Source organism: Dreissena polymorpha, chromosome 5 (genome assembly GCF_020536995.1).
Source record: "Dreissena polymorpha isolate Duluth1 chromosome 5, UMN_Dpol_1.0, whole genome shotgun sequence".
NCBI classification, from domain to species: Eukaryota; Metazoa; Mollusca; class Bivalvia; order Myida; family Dreissenidae; genus Dreissena; species Dreissena polymorpha.
In genome coordinates, this window is record NC_068359.1 from 68,893,667 (window position 1) to 68,921,373 (window position 27,707).

The following is a 27,707-nucleotide window of genomic DNA, read 5'->3' on the forward strand; positions in this document are numbered from 1 at the left end:
TAAAACCTTATTAACACTCTAGGGGCCACATTTATTGTCTCATCATCATGAAAATTGGTCACAAGATTTGTACCAATGATAGCTTGGATGAGTTCAAAAATGGTTCCGGTTGGTGGAAAAACATGGCCACCAAGGGGGCGAGGCATTTTTCCTTATATAGCTATAGTAAAACCTTGTTATCACTCTATAGAAACCATATTAATTGTCAAATCATCATGAAACTTTGTCAGAAGATTTGTCCCAATGATATCTTGGACAAGTTCGAAAATGGTTTCAGTTGCTTAAAAAATATGGTCACCAATTTATATTTTTCAGAATATTTGTTTAAATGTTATCTTGGATGTGTATGAAAATGGTTCTGGTCTGTTCAAAAACATGGCTGCAAGTCATGAAAGTTGGTAAGAACATTTTGTTTAAATGACATCTTGGGCTGCAGAGAACAGGTCAGTACCATTGAATCTCAGGTGAACGACTTCGGGCCTTTCAGGCCCTCTCGTTCTTCAAATTCGCGATTGTTATGCCTTTTATAATTTCATTTTATAATGGTGAATGGTATAGGTTTATTTCTGTGAGTGTGTTTGTTTTAGCCAGAGATATACTGTCCAGCTCATAATTTGTTTGTGCATTTAAGATTTAAAAAAAAATGCACACACCATGATCATGTAAATATTAAGTCACTTGCAACAATCATGTCCATCACTTCATGGTCACAGTGGACACATACATTTTCACATTTTCATATAAGAAACTATATTTGTGTCCTGCTCATCACTTTGTTGTGCAAGATGGGATTTCAAAATAAACTGGCTCAAATGATCATCATAGTAAGACTATGTGCAAAAACAACTATGTCGCTTGCTTACAGGTCAAGGTTACAGTGGACACATTGAGGCTTTAAATATTGCATAGATTGGCAAGAATGCCATGGTAACAATGATATGCCAGTCATAAAAAAACAACATTTTTGACAAAGTCTCAATTGTTTTTCTTATTTGATCTTTAATAGTTACTCAGACTCACAACCCAGTGATAAGTTATTGTATCCACCACTCTGTATGCTTGAAACTAATGTAAAATGATTCTAAAATCCTCAATTTGCGCAATACTGTGTTTGAAGCTTTGAACTTGAATTGTGACGTTGGCCTTAAACCTAATGACCTGGTTCTAGCACAGGACACTCCTTCCCATCATGCTTATCAGTTGTGGTATGTATCATTTAAATCAATATATATTGGAAAAAGATTTGCTGCTTCACACAAAGTGTCAAGTAAACATTTGTTAAATTTGACATTTGACCTTAAATAGTGACTTTGACCTTAGACTTGGGGACCTATTTGGCGCGACACTATCTTATCATGCCGATCACATATGGCAAGCTATTAGGAAATCCATCCATGCATGACAAGGGTATGCTCTGGAAAAATATTTCTGATTCATAATACAGCATTTTTGTGTCTAAAACAATTAAACACAAGATATGCACAAATAATCGTAATATATTTCAAATGTTTTTTGTGAAACATGTTCACTAGAACATATTGGTTTCTTGAAGGTTAAGGTCACAATGGAAACTAGACATTTTTGCATCGTCTTTAAATAGTAGATGTTCATGTGACTGTCAGTTCTAATTCTTAAGAGTGCATTGGCTAAATCATTTCAAGACGACCTAATCTACATGTATATACCAACTATTGAGCTTGCTTAAAGGAGCTGTCAACCAGATTGACGAACAAAAGAAAAGTTCTAAAATACCATATTTTTGTTTACAATTATTAGTTTATATTGATTAAAATATCACGACCGGTATATTATATTTCTTGAAACAAGTTGTTAAGTTTTCATATTTTCAGTAATAAAATTGTACAGGGTATGTGTACCAGGTAACTACCAGTTCATTTCAATTAAAATGAAAACTAGAGCATTGTCACAGACGTGACGAATACCCCCACATGCCCCATTGACACAGAATATTTTGAATGTTGTCTTCACAAAAAACAGCGGACACCATGCTATTTTTAAAACGCACTAAGTGACCCCGTGACCTAGTTTTTGACCCAGCATGGCCCACGTTCGAACTTGACCTACATATCATCTAGATACAACTTCTGACCAAGTGTGGTGAAGATCTGATGAAAACTACTTGAATAGAGAGCGGACACCATGCTCAATGTTTAAAATGCACTAAAAGACCCCGTGTCCTAGTTTTTGACCCGGCATGAACCATGTTCGAAATTGGCCTAGACATCATCTAGATACAACCTATGACCAAGTTTGGTGGAGCTCGGAGCCTCGGATGAAAACTAAGTGAATTAGAGAGCAACACCATACTCAATGTTTAAAACGCACTAAGTGACCCTGTGATCTAGTTTTTGACCCGGCATGACCCATATGTGAACTTGACCTAGACATCATCTACACTTGAATTAGAGAGTGGACACTTAATACGGACTGACAGACTGACAGACAAGTTCACTCCTATATACTCCCCTAAACTTCCTTTGTGGGGGTATAATATTTTTGAATTGATTGCTGAGATTAACACATGTAACAGATTTCAACTCATGAAACTATATGGGTATACGGAGACATTTATTAATTATCAATTACTCTGATAAAAGTACCAGTCTCTTAAATGCTAAATAAATTCAAACCTGATTACCAACAATTTGACTTTGCAAAATATCAACATGATATTATTTTATTATCCCCCGCCATAGTCGGAGGGATATTGTTTTGGCGTTGTCTGTCCGTCCGGCCGGCCGGCACTTTTGTGTCCGGAGCCATATCATGGAAATGCTTTGGTGGATTTCATTGAAACTTGGTATGAGTATATATATATGGATCAGAGGATGATGCACGCCTCATGGCATTGTACACCATCGGATAATAACGGAGTTATGGCCCTTTGTATTTAGAAAAAATGATTTCTTGTGTGTCTGGAGCCATATCTTAGAGTGCTTTGACAGATTTTATTGAAAATTGGTATGAGTATATAAATGGATAAGAGGATGATGTTGAAGTTGTCCATCCGTCCAGAAATATTTGTGTCCAGAAGTATTTTGGCGGGGGATATCAATTCTACGAATTTGCTTGTAAACATACAAATGTTGGTCAGAAATATTGTCCAAATATTGATAAAGGCATGCACTATGCCAAAAGTTTATAAAAACAAATAATAAAGATTGAGTTTTTCTTATTATCTCATAGGATACAAAAATGAAATTATATTGAGTATAACGAGGTCTGTTTGTAAAACATGCATGCCCACCATATGGGCTGTCAGTTGTTGTGGCAGCCATTGTGTAAATACGTTATTTGGCACTGTGACCTTGACCTTTGACCTAATGACCTGAAAATCAATAGGGGTCATCTGCGAGTCATGATCAATGTACCTATAAAGTTTCATGATCCTAGGCGTAAGCATTTTTGAGATATCATCCGGAAACCATTTAACTGTGTCAAGTCACCGTGACCTTGACCGTTGACCTAGTGACCTGAAAGTCAATAGGGTAATCTGCGAGTCATGAACAATGTACCTATGAAGTTTAATGATCCTAGGAGTAAGCGTTCTTGAGTTATCATCCAGAAACCGTTTTTCTAAGTTGAGTCACCGTGACCTTGACCTCGAACCTAGTGACCTGAAAATCAATAGGGGTCATCTTCGAGTCATGATCAATGTACCTATGAAGTTTCATGATCCTAGGCATAAGCGTTCTTGAGTTATCCTCCAGAAACCATTTTACTATTTCGGGTCACCGTCACCTTTGACCTAGTGACCTGAAAATCAAAAGGGGTCATCTGCGAGTCATGATCAATGTACCTATGAAGTTTCATGATGCTAGGCAGAAGCGTTCTTGAGTTATCATCCGGAAACCATTTTACTATTTTGGGTCACCATGACCTTGACCTTTGACCTAGTGACCTGAAAATCAATAGGGGTCATCTGCGAGTCATGGTCAATGTACCAGTGAAGTTTCATGATCCTAGGCATAAGCGTTCTTGAGTTATTATCCGGAAACCATTTTACTTTTTCAGGTCACCGTGACCTTGACCTTTGACCTAGTGACCTGAAACTCTATAGGGGTCATCTGCGAGTCATGATCAATGTACCTATGAAGTTTAATGATCCTAGGCATAAGCGTTCTTGAGTTATCATCCGGAAACCATTTTACTATTTCGGGTCACCGTGACCTTGACCTAGTGACCTCAAAATCAATAGGGGTCATCTGGGAATCATGATCAATGTACCTATGAAGTTTTATGATCCTAGGCCTAAGCGTTCTTGAGTTATCATCTGGAAACCATCTGGTGGACGGACGGACGGACATATGGACGGACCGACATGTGCAAAACAATATACCCCCTCTTCTTCGAAGGGGGGCATAAAAATATGTTTCTTTTTATACAATAACATTTCAAAAAGTCTTTAGCTTCTTTGTTCTTGTCAATTTACATATAAACTAGATTATAACTTCTAACATGTTTCAGTTTTTTTCTCAATAATTTTTGTTTAGAAAAATCTTTAGGGCTTTCAGACTTCTATCAAACACTTCTGCAATTTCTTCATACGTATCATCATGAAACATTTCAACATCACTTATGATATCATCTTCCATGTAAACATTTTCACTATTCTGCTATTCCATTTGAAAAATTTCTTGTGTCTGTTGCTTGGAATCTAATTTGACATTAATGTGGTTCCCAGCTTCAATATTTTTCTTTGCTTGTTTCTTAACTCTGACTTTTTTCATTGCCTGGCTCCCAGCTCTAATATTTTTCTGAGTCTGGTCCTCAGCTTTAATTGATTTTTGTTCATTGTTTTCCAATCCAAGTCTGGTTCCCTCTTCCTGCAAGGAAATAGCTTCTGCCTTGGCAGACTTCAGGAACTTGTTTCTCAACCATTTGATCCTTGTTAATATCACTTTTCTGTGGTCTTTCTTGATTTTCATACGTATCGTATCCTTGAACACATAAATATAGACAATTGATATAGAAGCCTTGCTCTGGGAAAACAGGGCTTAATGCTTGTGCTTAAAGTGCCGTCCAAGATATGCTTGTGCAGTCTCCACAGGCTAATCAGGGACGACAATTATCGCTTAAATAGTATTTTTCGTTTAAAAGAAGTATTTTCTAAGAAAAAATCCTGCATTAAGTCCCATTTCCCAGAGAGGCTTATAGATATTTTTTAATGGTACATAGGAGACAATCCATACGCTTGCATATCTTGCAACATTAACCTGATAAATGTGAACTATGTAAAACAATGTTACATAAATAAAACACTTGAATCGTGTTGTATATTCATATTTGGTTTGATTTCGGCATGTGATACATAAAATTAATAGCAAAACAATAGGATGACATATGCCCCCTATAAACGCTCTGATAGAAGTTAAAGCATTTTTTTAAACCTAAACGCAGATTTCAAAACCTTAACGCAGACCCTAAGTTCAAGGTCAAGGTCACAGGGGTCAAAATTTTTGTGCATATGAAAAGGTCTTGTCCATATAAACATGCATACCAAATATAAAGGTTATATCTCAAGGGACATAGAAGTTATGAGCATTTTTCGAAACCTAAACGCAGATTTCGAAACCTAAACGCGGACCCTTAGTTCAAGGTCAAGGTCACAGGGGTAAAAAATTTTGGGCGTGTGGAAAGGCCTTGTCCATATAAACATGCATACCAAATATGAAGGTTATATCTCAAGGGACATAGAAGTTATGAGCATTTTTCGAAACCTAAACGCAAAGTGTGACGGAAAGACGGACAGACGGACGGACGAACAGTCCGATCACTATATTCGAAAGGGGTCATAAAAACAGAAATTTCTTAAGAATTTTGCAGGATACATAATACATGTAGTGCATAGAAAATATGGGTATTCGTTTTTATATCAGTAAACTTTTCCATCTAAGAATTCCTACATTTTTAACATGCAGAATTGAAACTAATATTGTTCATGAATTGTTCCTTTTGTCATGGAGTTGTATAAATGAAACGTTTAATATCCTAAGTTAATGGCGCTTATGCTATGCCCCTTTTTCAACTAAGAATATTTATACCAGGAGTCTTCCATCAAAACTGAGACTAACTCTAGTGGGAAGAAGCATGAAAGCAAGATCATAGTAGCAGAAAAATAATTGCAGTTTCACACTTAAAATACCTCGTTTGTCACATGGACAAGTTGCAAAGCGTCGTATATCTGATGGGCTTGGAAATTACTAACATATCTGCTGAATCCATGAAAATTCAAGTATCTGTAATCAACAACACAATTAAATATGCGTTTTTCATTGAAAGAAACATATTGACCAACACCAAACAAAGGACATTATTTATTTTAAATGGGCCGTGCTCTGTGAAAAAGGGGTTTAATGCATGTGCATAAAGTTTTGTCCCAGATTAGCCTGTGCAGTATGCACAGGTTAATCAGGGACAACACTTTACGCTGTTAAGATATTTTTCGTTTCAAGAAAGTCTCTTCTTAGAAAAAATCCAGTTTAGGCAGAAAATGTTGTCCCTGATTAGCCTGTGCAGACTTCACAGGCTAATCTGGGACAACACTTTACGCACATGGACTAAACCCCCTTTTCACAGCGCATGGCTTAAATCTATTTATGTAAGTTTGATTAAGTAGACAAATCATTCAAAGTTATGTTAACCCTTTCCCCAATAAGAAGCAAAGTGAAAATGGCTTTTGCAATCAGCATAAAACCAGAACAGCCTGCCAGTAACGCACAGTCTGTTCAGGTTTTATGCTGCTTGCTGCTCATCAGTAACTAAAGGTTGGAAATGAAGCCTTGAAAAATTGAATAAGTAAGAAAGGTACTTCTTTTATACCTAATGATAAAATATAACATTTCTGCAGTGAAAATTAACAAATTGTTATTTTCACCGAAGAAAATAACACATTGTTATTTTCACCGAAGAAAATAACACATTTTCGGACTTGGTTGTCGCAATAATTTCATGACCAACCCTAACAGAAGCTGTAGACAGACTGAGAATTGATTCAAAGATTTAGTTATAAACACTCGACCAAAACAGGGATCATCAATTGCTTAAGGGATCACAATCTTTGATGCGGAAAAGTCATTCAAAGTTATGTTAACCCTTTTCTCCATAAGAAGCAAATTGAAAATGGTTTTTGCAATCAGCATTAAACCAGAACAACCTGCGAGTAACTTGCAGTCTGTTCAGGTTTTATGCTGTTTGCTGCTCATCAGTATCTAAGGGTTGGAAATGAAGCCTAAAAAACTTGAATTAGTAAGAAAGGTATTTAATTTAATGTAACTTTGTAAAGGACCAAAAATTTGTATCTAAAAACTTATCAGGGTTGCCACCAACCTGATGAAATAAAATTCCCCGACTTTTCACTGACTTTTCCCTGATCAAATCTTGGTTTTCACGGACTAATTTCATGACATATTTGGCCTAATCCCCCCCATACAGCCGACCAAATCCACCTATTTTATGTTAATTTTATTCTTTAACATAAAATATTTAACAAATAACAAAGCAGTACATCTTGTACACTAAACTATGCATGATGCTAGGCTATATAGTAAATACCACCAAACCAAAGAAAAACAAGCAAATTTGTTGAATTGATATCCCCCACCAATATGCTTCTGGACACACAAGTTTTATATTTGACTATCAAAAAAGCATTTTTTTCAATTTACAAAGGGCCATAACTCCGATATTAACAGATGGTGTACAATGCCATTTCAAGCATAAAATATAGAATTAATCAGCTCTGGGGGCAAAGGTTGCAAAGCCTTTCAGCCTTCAAGGATACAAAGAATTAATGAAAGATAAAAAAGAGATAAATTTACATTTTTGAACATGCTTACCTATGTTAATGTTTTATGTAGATCTACATAGAAATAGTTAAAACATTTCCACAAAAAAAATACTGTCCAATCTACTAAAACAAATGATACCTGAAGACTGCCATAGCCACTAAATAACTTATGCATCGACGCAAAATTTTATTTTCACCTGACTTTTCACTGACTTTTCTGAAATTTAATTTTTCACTGACCATTTTGTTAAATTCCCTGACTTCACTGACCATGAAAAAAAATCAATCAAATTTCCCTGACTCTTCAAGTTAAGTGGCAAACCTGCTTATCTAAGTGGTAAAGGGTTAAACTCCTGCCAGTCAAACAAACAAATCTGGACCCACCATGGGATGGGTGATTTCACTTCTATTTGCACTCCTTTCATTAAGGAGAAACAATTGAGCCAAGCTCTAGAAAAACTGGGCTTAATGTATTTGCGTAGAGTTTCATCCCAGAGTAGCCTGTGCAGTCTGCACAAGCTATTCAGGGAAAACATTTTTCCTTATGACTTAATTTCAGAAGACACTTCCTTAAAATTCTGTAAAATAGGAAAGTATCATCCTGATTAGCCTGTGCTAACTGCACAGGCTAGTCTGGGACAATACTTCACTCACATGCATGAAGCAGTTTTCCCTGAGTGAGGCTCAATATCATACGTGTGAATACTGGCTCCTGCAATGACATCATCTGGCAGATCTTTTGGACATTTTGGATTCAGGGGCTAATGAAAGGAGAAATATCTGATCAACATGTTTTACATCATAACATGCATGGTATTAGTAAACATATGATTTAAAGCAATATTCAGTACAGACTTTAAATGAGCAGTAGCACATTGTATATGTGTGAACATGGGAAGAGCTTGACACAGTAGTGACTAATATTTAATTATGTTGCATGTGAAATACCTAGCAAGTTGTGACAGTGAAAAATTTGACCCTGGGGTGTGTCCAGTTTTACCCAAGGAGCATTCAAATAAAGTTCTTAAAGAACACCCTTACACTTTGATGTACCACATTCAGGTTTAAAGCTTCTGGCTGCTCACCAGTATCTCAGGGTTGGAAATAAAGCATAAAAACTTGAATCCAGTAAGAAAGGTCTTATATTTAAATTGATTTTCTTAGGGACCACGAACCCTTCAAAATGTGTATCTGCTCGGGAAGGGTTAAGTGTAAAAAAACCATCTAGTACAAACCTTTGGTCTTGCTATGTCCATATGAGTGCGAAGGGTTCTGTAGTCCACTCTAAATCTGGCGTTGCATGGGTCAGGTGGGCCTCCACATATCTCGTGTATGTACCCATTGATATGCAGCCGCATTTCTTGGATTGTGTGGACGCCCTGGTGGTAAAGCTCTTTGATTCTCCCCGAAACTCGGGGATCAATCATCTGGGGTGTCAATTCCTGTATAACAAAATGGCAGTGATTTTTCCAGCCAATTTTGGACCAAAGTATGATCCCTTCCAAAAAGTTATGTTTGTTGGTTTTCTTCCCTGTTTTATGTACACTTATTTTTTTTTGAAATATGATACAAACTGTTCGACAATAGCCATTTTGGGGTATAAAATAGGACCCTCCCCACTCCCCAGGCATGTTTGTTGAAATGCTACATTCTTTTATGTAACATTTATCTTTATTTGTGGAATAAGATACAAAACATGTGAAAAAAACAACAATGTCAATCTGAGAATGGGTCTATCCAAATACAGATCTCTTTCACTTGCTGAAATTAAATGGGACTCATTTAAGAATTTTTTTTTTTTAGGTTGTCCAAAACAACAATTAGTGAGACATGGTACTAGTCACAGAATATACACAACTTCTCAAAGGGCTAACAGACAATTCTCTAAGGGCTAACAGACAATGATTCCCTGATTTTTAATAAACATAACATACTGGCCACAATGTCTTGAAATATGTATGTAATCCATCTAATCAAATCCCCTGCCTCGGATCCTTGGTACATAGGAAGATGCAATACCCGATGGCTATAAAAGCTAGACCATAAATCAAGGCAGTAAAAGGCTGTCCATTTGGCAAACTGGTTGGTACACATGCTTCTCACAGGTTTAATCCCCATTCCCGGATGCATGCAAGTTTGGTTAGTGGTCACCATAACAGACAGGTGGGGTTCAAATTCAATCCAGGTATTCTGGCTTCCTCACACAACAAAAGACTACACCAAAATGTACAAATACCTTTTAGTAAAACAAGAGAGACATGGGCCCTAAGGCGCTCTCCTGAGACCCAAATGAACTAGGGTACTTTCAGAAAAAGCGAGCTGATTCATGCAAGATGACCATAAGTATTAACATCTTTTTCTAATTTGACCTAGTGACCCAGTTTTTTAGCTCACATGACCAAGTTTCAATGTCATGTGAGATTTTATTGGGACAAATGTTCTGTCCAGGTTTCATGAAGGTAGGCCAATAAATGTGGTCACCATTATAGCATCAATAAGTTTTCAATAAAGCCGTATAAAGAAAACTGCCCCAGTCCCTCCCAGCGGCTATGTTTTTTCAACAAACATGAAGAATTTTTTAACTAGACCTAGAAGTCACTAGAACAAGTGTTCAATTAAGTGTTCTTAGTAAGTTTAATTTAGATTGCACTAAAATTTTGACTTCTACAGTGTTTGTTAACAATGTTTCACTAGAGTCATAATATATATAATGCTGCCCTGCTTTTCCTTTACATTCATAACAAAGATTGAAATAAAAAAACATCATGACAGTGATGCCTAGCAATAAAGACCTGGTGTGTTTCTCTTCTGTCATGAAACTCGATAAAGGATTTGACAGGTTCAGAAAATAGCACTTAAGAGTTTGTTGTCACCAGTCCAGATAGCAATTTTGCAACAACTTGGTATGCAACATTCCATCTTATTGTAAAACCATCTATTTAAGTAAAATAAACCTATACCAGTACATATGTTTAACAGAATGGTAGTTTCGTTTTTATTTCCAACAAAAACGAAGTTTTACATACCTTTTTTTTCCCGATACAGTTTTGGAATTTGAACCTGACCTAAGGATATTATATGGGATTTGTCCAGAAGATCGAACGTCTTTTGCATGAGTTGCGTACCCTATTCAATTTTTAGTATTGTTAATAATCTGAGAACATGATAAGATGATAAATTATTCCCAAACCTCAAGCAAATATTATCGAGTAGTCTAGTATTATCAAATATATTTATACAAACATGTCTAACATAAGAAATACATGGTTATGCAAAAACATTACAATAATACTGTAATCTATTAGCCCATCTTGAGATTTTCCATACATTAATGATTAGCTCTGGGAAAACGGGGCTTAAGGCATGTGCATTAATTGCCTGCCAAGATTACCCTGTGCAGTCCACACAAGCTTATCAGAGACTACACTTTCTGCTGAAAGGTATTTTGTATTTAAAGAAAGTCTTTTATTAGCAAAAATCCAGTTTAGGCTAAAAGTATTGTCCAAGCCAGATCAGCTTTCCCAGAACAATCGTCTATGCAAGTGTTGTCAGCAGCTTGATTTAAAGTGTAGCTTTCTTATTTGGTACCCTTTTAAAGGTTTCTTCTTAGCAAAAATCCAAAATAGGCAGAGTGTTGTCCCTGATTAGCCTGCGCGTACTACACGCATAAAGACCAATTATCCCTGAACAATTTACCTCTTTATTGGGTGCCCTTTTTGGTCATCGTCTGATGGCAAAGCCATGTAGTAGAGAAAGAAGTGTTTCACATGAGCGCCTGTTTGGATAGTTTGAAAAATTGCCTCTGTAATGCGCCGGTATTCTCTTCCAGATGGTATTGAGTTCATCTACAAAACATATAAAACACTGTGCTTTTTTCTACAAACTTTAAATCTTGGCTTTCTTTCGAAATTGTCAGACTTGCCTTTATTTGGCAGGACAGTTACAGATCAGGCTAACATCATGTCAACTTGGAAACAACATTGGTTTACCAAAAGCACCTCAACTGCTACCATATTTTAGACTTTCAAAAATAAAAAAACAGTAAATTGCAATACAAAATTTGAGAAATTCTTTAATAAAAATTTGTATCCTAAATATTTTTAGAACATGTGTGTTTTACATTGTATGGGGAACAATATTTAAATGTTTGAAATATAAAACAGCTATTTTGTCCCATCTTTATCAAGTACAGGAAAACTACAATTGAGAAAAAACTACATATTTCAAAATCCAATAAGTTTTTTTTGTAATTGCGACATTTAGGTATTTTCCCTATGCAGCTTTATGGTTTGAACCTCAGTAAATATAATATTGACAACTTGACAACACGTATCAATTTGTAAGTATTTGTAAGCAAAAATCAGATACACCAATATCCCAATATCAAGACTGCACAATGCAAATTTTTTAAATTTCATGTTTTTTGCGCTAATTTTTAAAAATTGGGCTGGTACTGGTACTTTTCCAATTGGCCCCAAAAATCTCTGTATAAAGCGTGTTTTTACAGTTCCAAATAAACTATGGAAAAATTATATGGCTGAATCATGCGAAAATGCGTCTCATGACATAAGCCTCCACAGTAGCTCCAGACCAGCCTGCGCATCCCCAGTCTAGTCAGAGGTTATTCTGTGCCTTACAAGAACACAAAACCTTGCATGACTTCACACCGGACAGTGTAGCTCCTGACCAGACTGCGTGAATGCGCGGTCTGGAGCTACGCTGGCCACATATGGCATAAGACCCATTTTCGCATGACGGGGCTCTTAATATTACCTTGTAAGAAGGGAAATGACATACGGCACTTATCTGCAATCTGGCTGGACAATCAACTTTCTGTGATGGGAAAAAAAGAAACATCTTTAAAGCAATTATTAAGAAACATTTAAGTAAAATTGTGAAATTGCAGACATTGTTTCCAACAGGTGTCTTACCAAACACATTTAAATTGGTAAAACATAAAAATTAAAGAAATTGCAGGCTTCATATGAGCATCTTAATCACCTAAGGGCAGCAAACAACATCTTCATTGGAAAAATAATCCTAGAATTACTTGTTTATTGTTCATGGCCTATGTTCAATACATGTAATAACAGGTAACAGCTTAGAAGTAATTTGCATATTCATTTTCCATACACAATGTCCATGCGTAAAAAAAATGGTCTATCAGGGATATCAATTAATTAACAATGATAAGTTTTCAGTTAAATAAACAATTACGCTCATTAGCAATCATGGACATTTCAAAGGGCGCTGTTCACATATTTTTTATTTTGTTTGAATACTTATACATGAATTTACAAATATATAACATTTGGAAGTCTGAATTAACCTAAATTAAATTTCCCTCTCAGAGCCAAAGTTGAAATGGCTATGTGCAAACAGCAAAAAAACTGAAACAGCCTGCGAATAACTCGCAGTCTGTTCAGGTTTTATGCTGTTTGCTGCTCAACAGTAACTAAGGTTTGGAGATAAACTTTAAGAAGGAAATATTGCACTCACTAAGATTTAAACATAAAAAGCAAAATTGTATTAACCACCACTGGAAGATTCCGGCTAAAGGAAATAACTTTGTAATCAAACTACTATAATTTATTATGCGTAATAGACATATTTTACAAGTTACATGTATTAATGACAAGTGTAACAAAAGCGTTATTTCAGATATTAACCAATTAGCATAAATTAATGATCATCCATAATTGATAAAATAATGTTACCCATTTTTGTAAACTGAAATGTTATATTGCTAGTATGAATATAATGTATACATTTCTTTTTTGAATCAATGGATATACTTTTCTTAAAATGTCATTTTTCCCAATCGGTGAACAAGTCTGTGAAGTCTAGATGATTTTTTTTACTGTGGCTTTAATATACATGTACTGCACAGGTAACAGCAAATACCTTATTTACTGGATGCCTAAAGTTTGGATAATAGAACAACAATAAAACATACATTTTGTAAACCAACCTTTGAGGGCCTGGCTTAAACTTTATTTTGTGTCTTTTATGGTTCTATGATATCCAAACTGACATTTGAAAGTCTTGTTTCCATAGGACATAAATGGAATTCCCGTTAACTCCTGTTCACCAACTGTAACATGGTTTGCCTTATCCTTAAACCGGATTGCCTTTCTCTAAACCCGACTCAATTCTGAAAAATAACACAAACATCCTGTTGGTTATGTAAACAGGATCACTAAATCAACATTATTTTTGGTGAACATTGTTTTATGAATAAGACTCCCCATGGCATTCTTGAGCCAAATGTCAAATTACGTTAAGAAAAACTATTATTCTGCATATTTCTTTGGATTTATCATTTAATGAAGAAAACATGTACAGGTAGCTAAGTCAAGATGTATTTTTAGACAAATACGGAAATTCTTAGCCAATTAGGCGAATGGCAACATAGCTTTCTTTCTTTTATAGTTAACTGTCGTTGCCAGTCTTTGTAAGGTCTCATTCAACCTCTAAAATATATCCACACAATGCGAGTTGGATTATTGCAACTGATGTGGCTCACACAATGCAGTAGTCCCATCAATTTTCTGTCCATATATTCGAAGTTGTTTTTCAAAATGCAAAAAATAATACATTTTCCCTAACATGAGGGCTAACCTGACACCCAAAGGAACTTAACTGATGTGAACAGGTAGTGTTCACAAGGTTTCACACATTACACCTAAAATAAAAAGTGCCCAAATGTGTGGAAGAATGATGTTTTTGAACAAACCACACTGACTTTTTCATATAAAATGGTTTATTACGCTATTCATAGATCAATTGTGAAAAAATGTCTATTGCTAATTTTAAATATTGCCAAAAAAGGAAAACTGACATGCTGGGGGTTATTTTTTCGATGCAAACAACACTGAAAGGAATTATCAGAACAAAATGTACTGAGCAAGTTTCATAAGCATAGTGGAGACAAATGTTACTTCTAGAGTGTTAACAAGCTTTTATTTTTAATTTGACTTTGTGAACTACAATGTACAGTCATGTAGTTTCTGAACCCACATGAACCAGTTTTGAATTTGACACATACATCTTTGGGAAAAATGTTAAAACTAAGTTTTATGATAGGGTAATGATTCAGGTCATAAAGAATGTTTCTAAGTTCTTTCTTTATTTTGACTTAGTGGGCAAGTATTGGAACCAAAATAACCCATTTTCAAACTAGGCCAACATATAATTGGTACAAACTTAATGTTGTGACCAGTTTTATTGCAGATTTAGCAACAAATGTGGCCTCCAGAGTGTTCAAAAGCTTTTTCTTTATTTTGACCAAGTGAACTAGTTTTTGACCTCATGTAACCCAGCTTCGCAATCAGCTAGGGCTGTCATGATTCACCGGTAAATCAGAATATCGTGGTGCATGTAGTTAAAAAAAATCTCACCGCGATACAGCATTGCCGCACCGTTTATTTAATATAATTATTCTTAAATGAACACAGAGGATAAATACATAACATATTTTGATATAATTATTGTTTTGAAAACAGTGGAAGCGATTAAAAAGGGTTAAATAAATTATCCGTTAATATCTGGGTCAAGCAAGCTCTTCCACGTGTAGATGTTTAACTTTCACGTTTAAAATACGGAGCTATACAAGCCTGTATAGTTCTGTACCTTTTTGGAAATTAAGACGAATTGCCTATAAAAATAAGTTCATATTTATCAGAAATGTGTTTATTCTCTTTCTTATTTTCTTTCTTTAGTATATCGCTCGTTCAAAGCAGGGCACTCCTGAATCATGTTATCTTTAGATGCTGAATTAGATGAGGAAAAGTCGGAACACTAGGGATATTTAAAAATGGGCTCCGCTGGCTCCGCATTTTAAACCTGTCCTTGAAGCGTTCGATTAACACAGATTGTAAGCACAGATATTGTGAAACAACATGTTGGACATTGTCCAAAAAGACACCAATAACAATAACAATGAGTAAAAAATTGTGAAAAAAAAAAGAAAGCGAAAAGTATTATTTGGCAACATTTTGTCCTGAAACTTAATACAAAGTAAAACTAATAAGTTGATAATGTTGCAGTCTGTTTCTATTGCAATATGGATGTTAAAACAAATCTGAAAACACACATTGATCGCCTTCATCCGACTCTCAGCAGGGCTACTAAATCCAGTGCGCAAAAGGCAACAGATAAAGAGGTTGAAACGAAACCTACCACTTCTATCGAGTTTTTAGGTTGTGTTGATAACCATTTGAAAGATTATAGTCAGAAAATGATTGTTGTTATTCATTACAGTTTATAGTCATACCATGATACTAGTGCTTTCTGATTATTGAGTTTAATAAAGTTGTTAAACTGTTATTCTGCTGTTTTCTTCACAGATATACATTTAAAATTGTGATACAGTGTTGCTGTATCGTGATATGCTCACGGCGCATTGTGACAGCCCTACAAACAGCCGATATATTATTGAGACAAATGTTCTGATCAAGTTTCATTAAGATTGGTCAGTAAATGCCGCCTCTAGAGTGTTCACAAGGCACAAATTGATGAAGCTCAACCCACAAGGGACAACATACAAACAACTATCACAAAATCTCATGTTGTCCTTAAGTACACTAAAAAGCCAATTCTTTCACTAATCTTTCAAAGTTGGGAGCCATAGCAAAGACACACTAACAGGTGTTGACCATGCACAAAAGGCGATCACAAAAGCTCATGTTGTGCTCAGGTGAGCTTAAAAGCCCTCACAGAGTTAACCCTTTATACCTTCTCTACCAAAGTTGGGAGCAATAGCAAAGACACGGTAAAGGGTGTTGACATTGCACAATGCACAAAAGGCCATCACAAAAGCTCATGTTGTGCTCAAGTGAGCTCAAAAACCCTGAGGATCATGGGAAGCACTTTTTCACCACTCTTCCAAAGTTGAAACCCATACCAAAAACAAAATAGCGGGTGTTGCAATACAAAAAAGGCAAAAGCCTATTACAAAAGCCTTATTTTTCACTCAGGTGCGCTGCGTTTAAAAACCCTGAGGAACTTTAGCCCTTATTTCCTTCTCTACCAAAGTTGGGAACCATAGCAGAGACACAGTAGCATGTGTTGACAATGCATAATGCACAACAAGAGGGCCTAAAAGGCCCAAAGTCGCTCACCTGAGATTCAAAGGAACTGACCTGTTCTGTGCAGCCCAAGATGTCATTAGAACAAAATGTTCTTACCAACTTTCATGACTAGTGAAAACCCTAGCAGCCACGTTTTTCAACAGACCAGAACCATTTTTATACACATCCAAGATATCATTTAAACAAATATACTGACAAAGTTTCATGAAGATTCATTAGTCCATATAAGGAAAAATGCCCCGCCCACTGGTGGCCATGTTTTTCAAGCAACTGGAACCATGTTCGAACTTGTCCAAAATATAATTGTGATAAATCTTCTGACAAAGTTTCATGATGATCGTACAATAAATATGGCTTCTAGACTGTTAATAAGGTTCAACTATAGCTATATAAGGAAAAATGCCACGCCTTCTTGGCGGCCATGTTTTTCCACCAACCGGAACCATTTTCGAACTCATCCAATATATAATTGGGACAAATCATCTGACCAAGCTTCATGAAGATCGGACAATAAATGTGGCGTCTAGAGTGTTTACAATGTTTTACTAAAGCATGATTTATAGCCATATTAGGAAAAATGCCCCGCCCCCTGGTGGCCATGTTTTTTAAGCAACCGAAACCATTTTCGAAATCATCCAAGATATCAGAAATCTTATGACCAATTTTCATGAAGATCGGAAAATAAATGTGGCCTCTAGAGTGTTAACAAGGTTTTACTATAGCCATATAAGGAAAAATGCCCCGCCCCCTGGCTGACATGTTTTTCAACCAACCGGCATCATTTTTTAACTCGTCCAAGATATTATTTGGATAAATCTTCTGACCAAGTTTCATATAGATCAGACAATATATGTGGCCTTTAGAGTGTTAACAAGATTTTACTATAGCCATATATAGCGATATAAGGAAAAATGCCCCGCCCCATGGCAGCCATGTTTTTCAAGCAAACGTAACCATTTTCGAACTCATCCAAGATATCATTGAGACCAATCTTTTGACCACATTTCATGAAGATTGGACAATAAATGTGGCCTCTAGAGTGTTCACAAGGTTTTACTATAGCCATATATAGCTATATAAGAAAAAATGCCCCACCCCTTGGCAGCCATGTTTTTCAAGCAAACGTAACCATTTTCGAACTCATCCAAGATATCATACAGACCAATCTTCTGACCAAATTTCATGAAGATTGGACAATAAATGTGGCCTCTAGAGTGTTAACAAGGTTTTACTATAGCCATATAAGGAAAACTGCCCCGCCCCCTGGCGGCCATGTTTTTTCACCATTCTGGACCATTTTCAAACTCGTCCGAGATATCAATGAAACCAATGTTTTGACCAAGGTTAATGATGATTGGGCAAAAATTGTGACTTCTAGAGTGTTCACAAGGTTTCTCTATAGCCATATAAGGAATACTGCCCCGCCCCCTGGTGGCCATGTTTTTCAACGAACCGGAACCATTTTTGAACTCAACCAACATATCATTTAGACAAACATTTTGACAAAGTTACATGAAGATTTGGCATCAAATGTGACTTCTACAGTGTTCGAAAGGTTTTTCTTTTTTTTGACCTAGTGACCTAGTTTTTGACCCAGCATGACCCAGTTTCGAACTAAGTCGTGGTATCAATGGGACAAATGTTCTGACCAAATTTCATGAAGATCAGACAATAAATGTGGCCTCTAGACTGTTCACAAGGCAAAATGTTGACGACGCACGACGGACAAAAGGCGATCACAAAAGCTCACCATGAGCACGTTGTGCTCAGGTGAGCTAAAAAGCGATCTCAAAAGCCCAGGTGAGCTATGTAAAAAATCACTGAGGAATGTAAGCTCTTAACCCTTTCTCACTTAGAAGCTAAATGAAAATTGCTATGTGCAAACAGCAGAAAACCAGAACAGCCTGCGAGTAACTCGTTGACTGTTCAGCTTTTCTGGTGTTTGCTGCTCATCAGTATCTAAGGTTTGGAACTGAATCCTTTAAAACTTGGATCAAGTAAGAAAGGACATTAATTAAATTTAACTTTCTAAGGGACTACATACTAGATATGCGTGTATTTGTGGTATTACCTTCTCTCCCAAAGTTGGTGGCCATACTAGATACGCAGTAACGCGTATTTGTGGTATTACCTTCTCTCCCAAAGTTGGTGGCCATACTAGATATGCAGTAGCGCGTATTTGTGGTATTACCTTCTCTCCCAAAGTTGGTGGCCATACTAGATACGCAGTAGCGCGTATTCGTGGTATTACCTTCTCTCCCAAAGTTGGTGGCCATACTAGATATGCAGTAGCGCGTATTTGTGGTATTACCTTCTCTCCCAAAGTTGGTGGCCATACTAGATACGCAGTAGCGCGTATTTGTGGTATTACCTTCTCTCCCAAAGTTGGTGGCCATACTAGATACGCAGTAGCGCGTATTTGTGGTATTACCTTCTCTCCCAAAATTGGTGGCCATACTAGATACGCAGTAGCGCGTATTTGTGGTATTACCTTCTCTCCCAAAGTTGGTGGCCATACTAGATACGCAGTAACGCGTATTTGTGGTATTACCTTCTCTCCCAAAGTTGGTGGCCATACTAGATACGCAGTAGCGCGTATTTGTGGTATTACCTTCTCTCCCAAAATTGGTGGCCATACTAGATACGCAGTAGCGTGTGGCCAGCTCATGTTGTCTCAGGGCTTCTAAGACCTCGGGCAGGCTGTTATACACAAGTATCACCATACTGGGAATCTTAACTAAAACAGTTAACAACAGGAGTACAAGAACTGAAGTATCAGTTTATCATTATTTCCGGTGAAGATTAAATGGGGATTTAAATTTTGATTTATTAAAACTCTTTAAAAAACACACAGTTTACAAATATACAAGTACAAGTGAAGTATAAATAAATTAAATTATTAAGCTTCAGGGCTTTTTTTTCTGATTTTGTGAAGCGGCCCTGGCCCCCTCATATTGTGAAAAATGAGTCGCAAACTTTTCAAAATTGTGAAAAAAAAAAGAGTCGCAAACTACTGAAAATTGTGAAAAATGAGTCGCGAACTTGTACAAATTGTGAAATTTAGAAATCAATGCATAAGTATATTAAAAGCATGTTTAACACTTTTTTTGTCACAATATTGCACTATATATACAGATAAAAGGAAACGTCTTGAGGGGCATAACTGTGGACAAAATAATACGATGGATGGTTTAGCAACTTCAAAATTTCTTTTAGCAACTTAAAAATTTCAAATTTCAAAGGGCCATAACTCTGTGAAAAATCATCCAACCATAACCGGCTGATAATATGCACATCTCCTGTTGGTAGTGAAGCTTCCCATAAAGTGTCATTGAATTCCCGTAATAAGTTGCTGAGAAATAGCTCGGACAAGAATTGTACAATGGAAAATTTCAAAGGGCCATAACTCTATGAAAAATCATTCGAAGAGAACCGGCTGATAATATGCACATCTCCTCTTGGTAGTGAAGCTTCCCATAAAGTTTCATTGAATTCCGGTCATTAGTTGCTGAGAAATAGCCCAGACAAGAATTGCACTATATGTACAATGGAAAACTTCAAAGGGCCATAACTCTGTGAAAAATCATTCGAAGAGAACCGGCTGATAATATGCACATCTCTTTGTAGAGAAGCTTCCCATAAAGTTTCATTGAATTCCGGTCATTAGTTGCTGAGAAATAGCCCGGACAAAAATTGTGCACGGACGGACGGACACACGGACAGAGGAAGCGGCAACTATATGCTCCTTTGGGGAGCATAATAAAATCATATCTTCCTTGTATGAATAGTATATTCAGGGGTTTCACTGGCCCCCAAAAAGTTGTGCAACTTTATTGCGGTTTGAAAACCGTTATTCCGACTTTATTAATAAGAACAATCATTTAAAGAACCTTACTACATTAATGAATGATGGCATTGACTGTATTTTTTTATTACTTGTAAAAGTATGTTAATTAATACATAAATAACAACAAGTACCTTTATAAGTCTTAATAAGCTTTATTTTTATATAAATAACTTTTTTTCACTTGATAAACCAGATAACCAACATAATATAATAATGTTGACAAAAATGTAACAGTATCCTGCAGAAATGTATCAGAATTATTTATTGAAACCTAGAATCACACAAATGTACATCATCTGAAAGGAAAAACAAAGGTGTAGGGACCTATCTAAATTTCAATCACAAAGGAGAGAGGGGTGGAGTGGAGGGGTGTATAGTGTGGGGGTGTGGTCATTTATTACACTATCTTCCAAAAATGCAAAAAAAATAATTTTTTTTTTTTGGGGGGGGGGGATTCTTGGGTGGGATGGTTGGACGGTACTTCAAAAATAAAATAATAAAAATAAATATTTGTGTATTTTAACCATGTTTGTAAAAAACAAGAGATGTGTTTGTCAGAAACACAATGCCTCCTATTGCGCCACTTTGATTTTTTTTTTACCTTTGACTTTGAAGGATGACCTTGACCTTGAACTTCCACCACTCAAAATGTGCAGCTTTATGAGAACGCCGCTTTGAAATATATTTTTTTGACCTTTGACCTTGAAGGATGACCTTGACCTTCAATGATGACCTTGAACTTCCACCACTCAAAATGTGCAGCTTCAAGATAGCGCCACTTTGAATTTTGTTTTTGACCTTTGACATTGAAGGATGACCTTGACCTTCCAACACTCAAAATGTGCAGCTTCATCAGAACGCCGCTTTGATTTTTTTTTTTTTACCTTTGACCTTGAAGGATGACCTTGACCTTGAAGGATGACCTTGACCTTGAACTTCCACCACTCAAAATGTGCAGCTTCATGATAACGCCGCTTTGATTTTTTTTTTACCTTTGACCTTAGTGTTTTATACAGGAAGGAAAAGGGGCGTGGTGCAAAATTTCAAAAAAGGGCACTTTAGCGCGCGACATCCATAAAAAGGGCACAAATATATCTGTATAGTGACTTAATAACAAGCTTTGTTACACACAAACATTTTATGTATAGTTTTGAGATTTATTGTTGAATAATTAAACCAACAAAATCCAGAATGTATATTTTATTATGTGTTTTATATTTTCATGTAATAACAAAAAACAAGATTAAACACCATAGGAATGACACGTATACCAAATATACATGATATACAACTGGCTTCCCTGTCAGCACTCAAGTCGAGGATCCTTTATATGACAACTGGGCTTTCAAATAACTTAATTATTTTATTTTTATTTAATAAATGACATGGTGAAATATGCATGTACTAAAATTAAAGCGTTGCCGCATAAAATTGTAAACGGGTATTGTTTTCACTTTGAACTTTCATGACCACGTGTTGTATTGTGTACATTTTATTTCGCAAAAAGTGTAACTAGGAACGGCGCCGTACTGTCTTTTGTTCATTGTCAATTAATTCAATACACGTTAATTGGTCTCCGATATAAACTTGTTTTGCTTACAAAGCAATTTGCATCAATTTCTAATTTACGTTTCGTCGAAAGTGGAATGCCAAAATCGGTAAGCGTACGTTGCGACATTCTAAACACGAATGATAAGTGGTACAAGTTCAAAATTTTTGTAAAATTCATATCTGTGTTTGCCAATTAACATATTTTGACAAGTTACAAACGGGTCATAATGTTCTTAATTGAACCAATGGTGCAGACCTACTACTGTTACAACAATTAACAACTTTTGGCCAAACAGGGTCCAAGACGGGGTATCAACTTCTTTGCCGACATTCACACGTTACTGTAATCAAAACATCGTGACAATAAACAAACACGTGCTCAAATTAAGCGCGGTCTGCCTAACCGTGAACAGCAAACGTGTTAAGATAGTCGTCTGCTACAATTCATCAACACACATCTACTGTGAGCCTGCGCCAATTGTATTGGATAGGAGGCGGAGCGTTATTTTAATCGACAGCTTTAATATGTCACGGGCTGCTTTTTTCGGCGTATGGCCAATTTTCAGGAAGTACAGTGGACGTCATGGGGTTTTGTAATCGGCGTATGGAAACAATTACCGGGCGTAATATACGGCCGTAAGCCGCTTAGTGCAAGCCCTGTAAATTAATTTTTATTAACTTAAAACTGTTTTGCATTAAATTGAAATCAAATCAATATTTTACAGATACAACTGGTGTTTTTTTATATTTAATTACGGGTAAAAATAAATGTTTTGATATCACTGAATTATGCATGAAATGCACAATTTCCACGTGAATAACATCGAGGTTTTCATCAAGTCTCCTAAGTAACTGTGCACGATTGTATCAGGACCGATTAGTGTTACAAAGCCACTGAAATTATCGATTGATATTGACAAGTGGTTATTCACGCATGACAAATTCACAACCGCGCGAATCTTCGCTGATAATAGTCGGCTTAGAAGCTTGGTTAAGAGGCAATTAAGATGTTATCAATAAGATCGCGCACAGCGGAAAACAGGGCGGCGGCCTTTGAAAAGGGCAGCTGATTTGCTTTGAAAGGGGCAGCGAGGCGCTTCAAAAAAGCGGCGTGGCGCCGCGCCACGCTAAAACGGCCTGGATAAAACACTACACCTTGAAGGATGACCTTGAAGAATGACCTTAACCTTGAACTTCCACCGCTCAAAATGTGCAGCTTCATGAGAACTCCGCTTTGAAAAAAAAAAATTACCTTTGACCTTGAAGGATGACCTTGACCTTGAACTTCCACCACTCAGAATGTGCAGCTTCATGAGATACACATGCATGCCAAATATCAAGTTGCTATTTTCAATATTGAAAAAGTTATGGCCAATGTTAAAGTTTTCGGACGGACAGACACCATAAATTTGAAATTTGACCTTGAAGGATGACGTTGACCTTTCACCACTCAAAATGTGCAGCTCCATGAGATACACATGCATGCCAAATATCAAAAGTGAAAAAGTTATGGCCAATGTTAAAGTTTTTTTCGGACGGACGGACGGACTGACTGACATACTGACGGACAGTTCAACTGCTATATGCCACCCTACTGGAGGCATAAAAATTATTTTTTTGGGGTGGGGGGGGGGGGGTATAGTGTGAGGGTGTGGTAAGTCATTTATTAATGATCTTTCATTAAAAGAAAAATAATGGGGGGGGTTTGAAGGGGGATTCGCGGGGGTGGGGGGCGTGGGGGAAGGTTTGAGTGGAGTCTATTGTGGTATGTCAGGTAAGAGTTGTTTTGTCGAATCTTATCATAAATAAAGAAGTTATGACAATTTTAGCAAAATTTAATAATTTGACCTTGAGAGTCAAGGTCATTCAAAGGTCAAGGTAAAATTCAACTTGCCAGGTTCAGTACCCTCATGATAGCATGAAAGTATGTGAAGCTTAAAAGCAATAGCCTTGATACTTAAGAAGTAAAGTGGATCTAAACACAAAATGTAACCATATATTCAAAGTAACTAAGTCAAAAAAGGGCATAATTCCGTAAAAATGACAACCATAGTTATGCAACTTGTCCTTTACTGTCCCCTTATGATAGTTTGCGAGTGTTCCAAGTATGAAAGCAATATCTATGATACTTTAGGGGTTAAGTGGACCAAAACACAAAACTTAATCAAATTTTCAAGTATAAAGGGCCCATAATTCCGTCAAAATGCTGGTCAGAGTTACATAACTTTGCCTGAACAGTCCCCTTACGATAGTTAGTAAGTGTTGCAAGTATGAAAGCAATAGCTTTGATACTTTAGGAAAAAAGTGGACCTAAACACAAAACTTAATCAAATTTTCAATTTTCTAAGTATAAAAAGGGCACATAATTCTGTCAAAATGCCAGTCAGAGTTATATTACTTTGCCTGCACAGTCCCCTTATGATAGTTAGTAAGTGTTGCAAGTATAAAAGCAATAGCTTTGATACTTAAGGAATAAAATGGACCTAAACACAAAACTTAACCAAAATTTTCAATTTTTTAAGTATAAAAAGGGCACATAATTCTGTCAAAATGCAAGCCAGAGTTATCTAACTTTGCCTGCCCAGTTCCCTCATGATAGTAAGTGTACCAAGTTTGAATGCAATAGCATTGATACTTTATGAGAAAAGTGGACCTAAACGCAAAACTTAACCGGACACTGACGACGGCTTAGACGCCGACGCCAAGGTGATAACACATGGTTCAAACAAAAATCTCAAACCTAAATTCAAGCACTTTTCAAGGACTTTTTAAGGCCAAATTTTCATTTTCAAGGCCGAGAACCGTATGTTAGTTTCCTTTAAAAAATGCATTTTCAAGCCAGATTAACACAGTATATATCATTTATTTGCTCTAACACATTTAACTAATTTCACAATAAATCATTTGTGTTATTTCTAATTATTACATACACATAAATGTTATCCATCCTTAACTCAATGAGTCTCACATATGTATTTACTTTTTAAAGTTATTACAAACAAACACACTGTCTCTTTATATGCTCACATCAAACAGACTAGTTCATTTCATTTAAACAGAAGTCAGTTACTATAACATTTTGTATTTCACAGGGCTGTTGTTGTTAATGTCTGTTTTAGATTGCACAGTTTTAACAATAGCACCTTCCTGTTTCACCAAAAAGCACAATGCAGGACCCCTGTTTGCTTCTCAATTTCATGTTTTCTTTGTGGGTTTCCTCTTTATCGTGGCTTTTCAAAGCGCTTTCACCCATTCCCCCCGACACCAATGGTTTTTATATAGACCCAACAATGTGCTTTTCAAATGTCATTTGTTTTCTGTTCCGAGGAACATTCATAAGTTTCGCGCAAAACATAACGATAAACGTCACTTTAACAACTTCTTTATGACCAGAAAATAGCGCCATGAATATTCATGTTTAAAGAATGTTGACAGATCGTATAAGTTGTAATTATTTAAGCATTTTTCTGCATATCATCGGTGTTTATGACCAGAAAGTAGCGCCAGGAATATTCAGTTAACCACTCTGGTTTGAAACGACACTTCCCCATCGCTGAATTTTTACTCACGAAAATTGATCACAATGGCGAACCTCTGACGTAGTACACATAATCTGTGACATGTACACTTAATGTTTCGTACCCAATAGTGTACGAAACTTATATTTTGGTACACATTTTTTGCGCGAAGGAATTTATGATAAATTTTCGTAATATTTTCCTTAAGAACGATTTAAGTTTATGGCGATGATAAAAGTAATTTTGAATAAAATAAAAATTTTCAAGGCTTTTTTACATGAAATAAGTATTTTTCTCGCACTTTTTCAAGGCCAACCTTTGTTCAAGGGCTTTTCAAGCCTAGGACTCGTTTTCAAGCACTTTTCAAGCCCTGTGCAAACCCTGTGACAATAGCTCATTTGTTTTTCAAAAAATAGATGAGCTAATGAATAAAAAAAATCAGAAAATAAAGCATCGTAATTCAAATTGTTAAACAGTTCCATTTGGTCATTTGGACATAAATCAACTTCTGTTTATTATCAAATTTCACAAATTCTAAAACAACACCTATTGTAAAAAGGTTTCTGTTATCTGTGGTGGTTGATTTCCAGGTCCAATTAAAGGAACATTTTTCACATCTATTTCTTGACTGAAAGGCACAGGATAATAACAACCATTCATTCTTGTTGTCTGAAATAACACAAATCATATTTTTACAAACTGTCAACAACAAATCAACACATAAATATCACTTTCTTTAGATGTCCGAATTTTAACATATCCGAAATATATAAAAACAAGTGAAAGAATTACTTTTGATTTCAGAAATAGTTGGTATTTTAATTAAAATATATCGTTCCAAAAACATTATAATACTGAAACTGTTAAACATGTTCATATGAACGGATCACAGTTTCATTTGAACAAATATTTACAATAATTGCAAACGGATAAGATATAGAATAACAAGCCTCGCTCTCGGTTACCAATGCTTTCATTTGCATAAAAAAATAGATTACTTTCCTCATAATTTAATCCATGTCCAATTTAATTGTGCATTGTAAAAACACTTACCCTTCCGTAGAAACTTTGACTTTTTAATGGTTATCCTGTTCAATAAATCTGGATTATTTGGTGTGTTTTTTTTATCTTTTTTGCATAGTACTGCGGGTTGCGCGACGCTATTTTGTTTCGAGGTTACAATACACTAAATGATCGCTTCATAATATCATAGTTGACAGGAAGGCATGTTTTACACTGTTTACCATTATTCGGGTGTTATCTTGCGGAGATAATGGTAGGGCATGAATAGGTGTTCACTACTGAATCCCTGACATATGATACACGTGAAGACTATAGTAAACCATTGCACTAGAAAAGGTTACATTCCACTAAGAAACGGCCGAAAAAAAAAGTTGCAAAAACAGTCGATTTTGATTTGTGTCAAGTTCTTTCTTGCACTGTACATGACATATCTTTTTTATTGCATAAATCGATTCCGCTTAGAATGGCCTTTAAGAAAAGGTATGGTTATGGGGGTCTCTATGTGCAAAATGTTGCATTTATTTTCGATCAAAGTTGTCGCTTTTACATTGAATTAAATAGGGAAACTATTTAGTGTATTATTACCTAAACGCAAAACCAGGCCTAGTCACAAAGGAGCTGAATTTACAGAAAATCATCATTTTTTTAGTGGGATATGACGCGTTTTGGCAAATTTCACGGAATAAATGCGTTTGTTTCACGAATTTAAGGAGCATCGTGAGTTTTTAAGAAGAAAATACGTTTTCAGAGGAAAATAAGAAAAAAACCGTACAAAAACTCTTCTTGAGCATCTCAAATCGCAACAATTTGTGCTGAAAGAGGTCATGAACACGTTTTAATAGTTGTTTACTTCTTTTTCTACATAG

General features: G+C 36.1%; 2 protein-coding genes across 3 annotated transcripts; both read right to left on the minus strand.

Annotated features, from left to right (window-relative positions):
- Positions 1-2,570: 2,570 nt before the first annotated feature.
- LOC127832174 (uncharacterized) lies at positions 2,571-10,962 on the minus strand. Of its 2 annotated transcripts, XM_052357474.1 has the most exons (5): positions 10,876-10,962; positions 9,046-9,252; positions 8,507-8,571; positions 6,167-6,260; positions 2,571-4,961 (listed from the first exon to the last, which is right to left on the minus strand). In XM_052357474.1, the coding sequence occupies exons 2-5, from the start codon at positions 9,235-9,237 to the stop codon at positions 4,638-4,640; spliced, it is 675 nt and encodes a 224-aa protein (XP_052213434.1). In that variant the 5' UTR covers positions 9,238-9,252; positions 10,876-10,962; the 3' UTR covers positions 2,571-4,637. The 2 variants fall into 2 exon arrangements, with proteins under 2 accessions (XP_052213434.1, XP_052213433.1); XM_052357473.1 differs by lacking the exon at positions 10,876-10,962 and having other exon boundaries at positions 9,046-9,459.
- A 540-nt stretch (positions 10,963-11,502) lies between these two features.
- LOC127831308 (uncharacterized) lies at positions 11,503-19,697 on the minus strand. Its single transcript, XM_052356278.1, has 4 exons — positions 19,454-19,697; positions 19,274-19,333; positions 12,584-12,643; positions 11,503-11,655 (listed from the first exon to the last, which is right to left on the minus strand). The coding sequence occupies exons 1-4, from the start codon at positions 19,568-19,570 to the stop codon at positions 11,503-11,505; spliced, it is 390 nt and encodes a 129-aa protein (XP_052212238.1). The 5' UTR covers positions 19,571-19,697.
- Positions 19,698-27,707: the final 8,010 nt, after the last annotated feature.

Bases quoted from the DNA above. Each gene is read 5' to 3' on its own strand.
- LOC127832174 (XM_052357473.1), bottom strand. From the start codon at position 9,441: ATGCCTGGGGAGTGGGGAGGGTCCTATTTTATACCCCAAAATGGCTAT. The intron at 6,261-8,506 runs GTATGATATTGA...TGTTGATTACAG, and splicing joins GCAGGAGCCAGTATTCACAC to ATACTTGAATTTTCATGGAT. The intron at 4,962-6,166 runs GTATTTTAAGTG...TATGTGTTCAAG, and splicing joins TTGTCCATGTGACAAACGAG to GATACGATACGTATGAAAAT.
- LOC127831308 (XM_052356278.1), bottom strand. From the start codon at position 19,570: ATGAGCTGGCCACACGCTACTGCGTATCTAGTATGGCCACCAATTTTG. The intron at 19,334-19,453 runs GTAATACCACAA...TTGGGAGAGAAG, and splicing joins CACCAACTTTGGGAGAGAAG to GTAATACCACAAATACGCGC. The intron at 11,656-12,583 runs GTAATATTAAGA...TATGTTTTGTAG, and splicing joins GTCATTTCCCTTCTTACAAG to ATGAACTCAATACCATCTGG.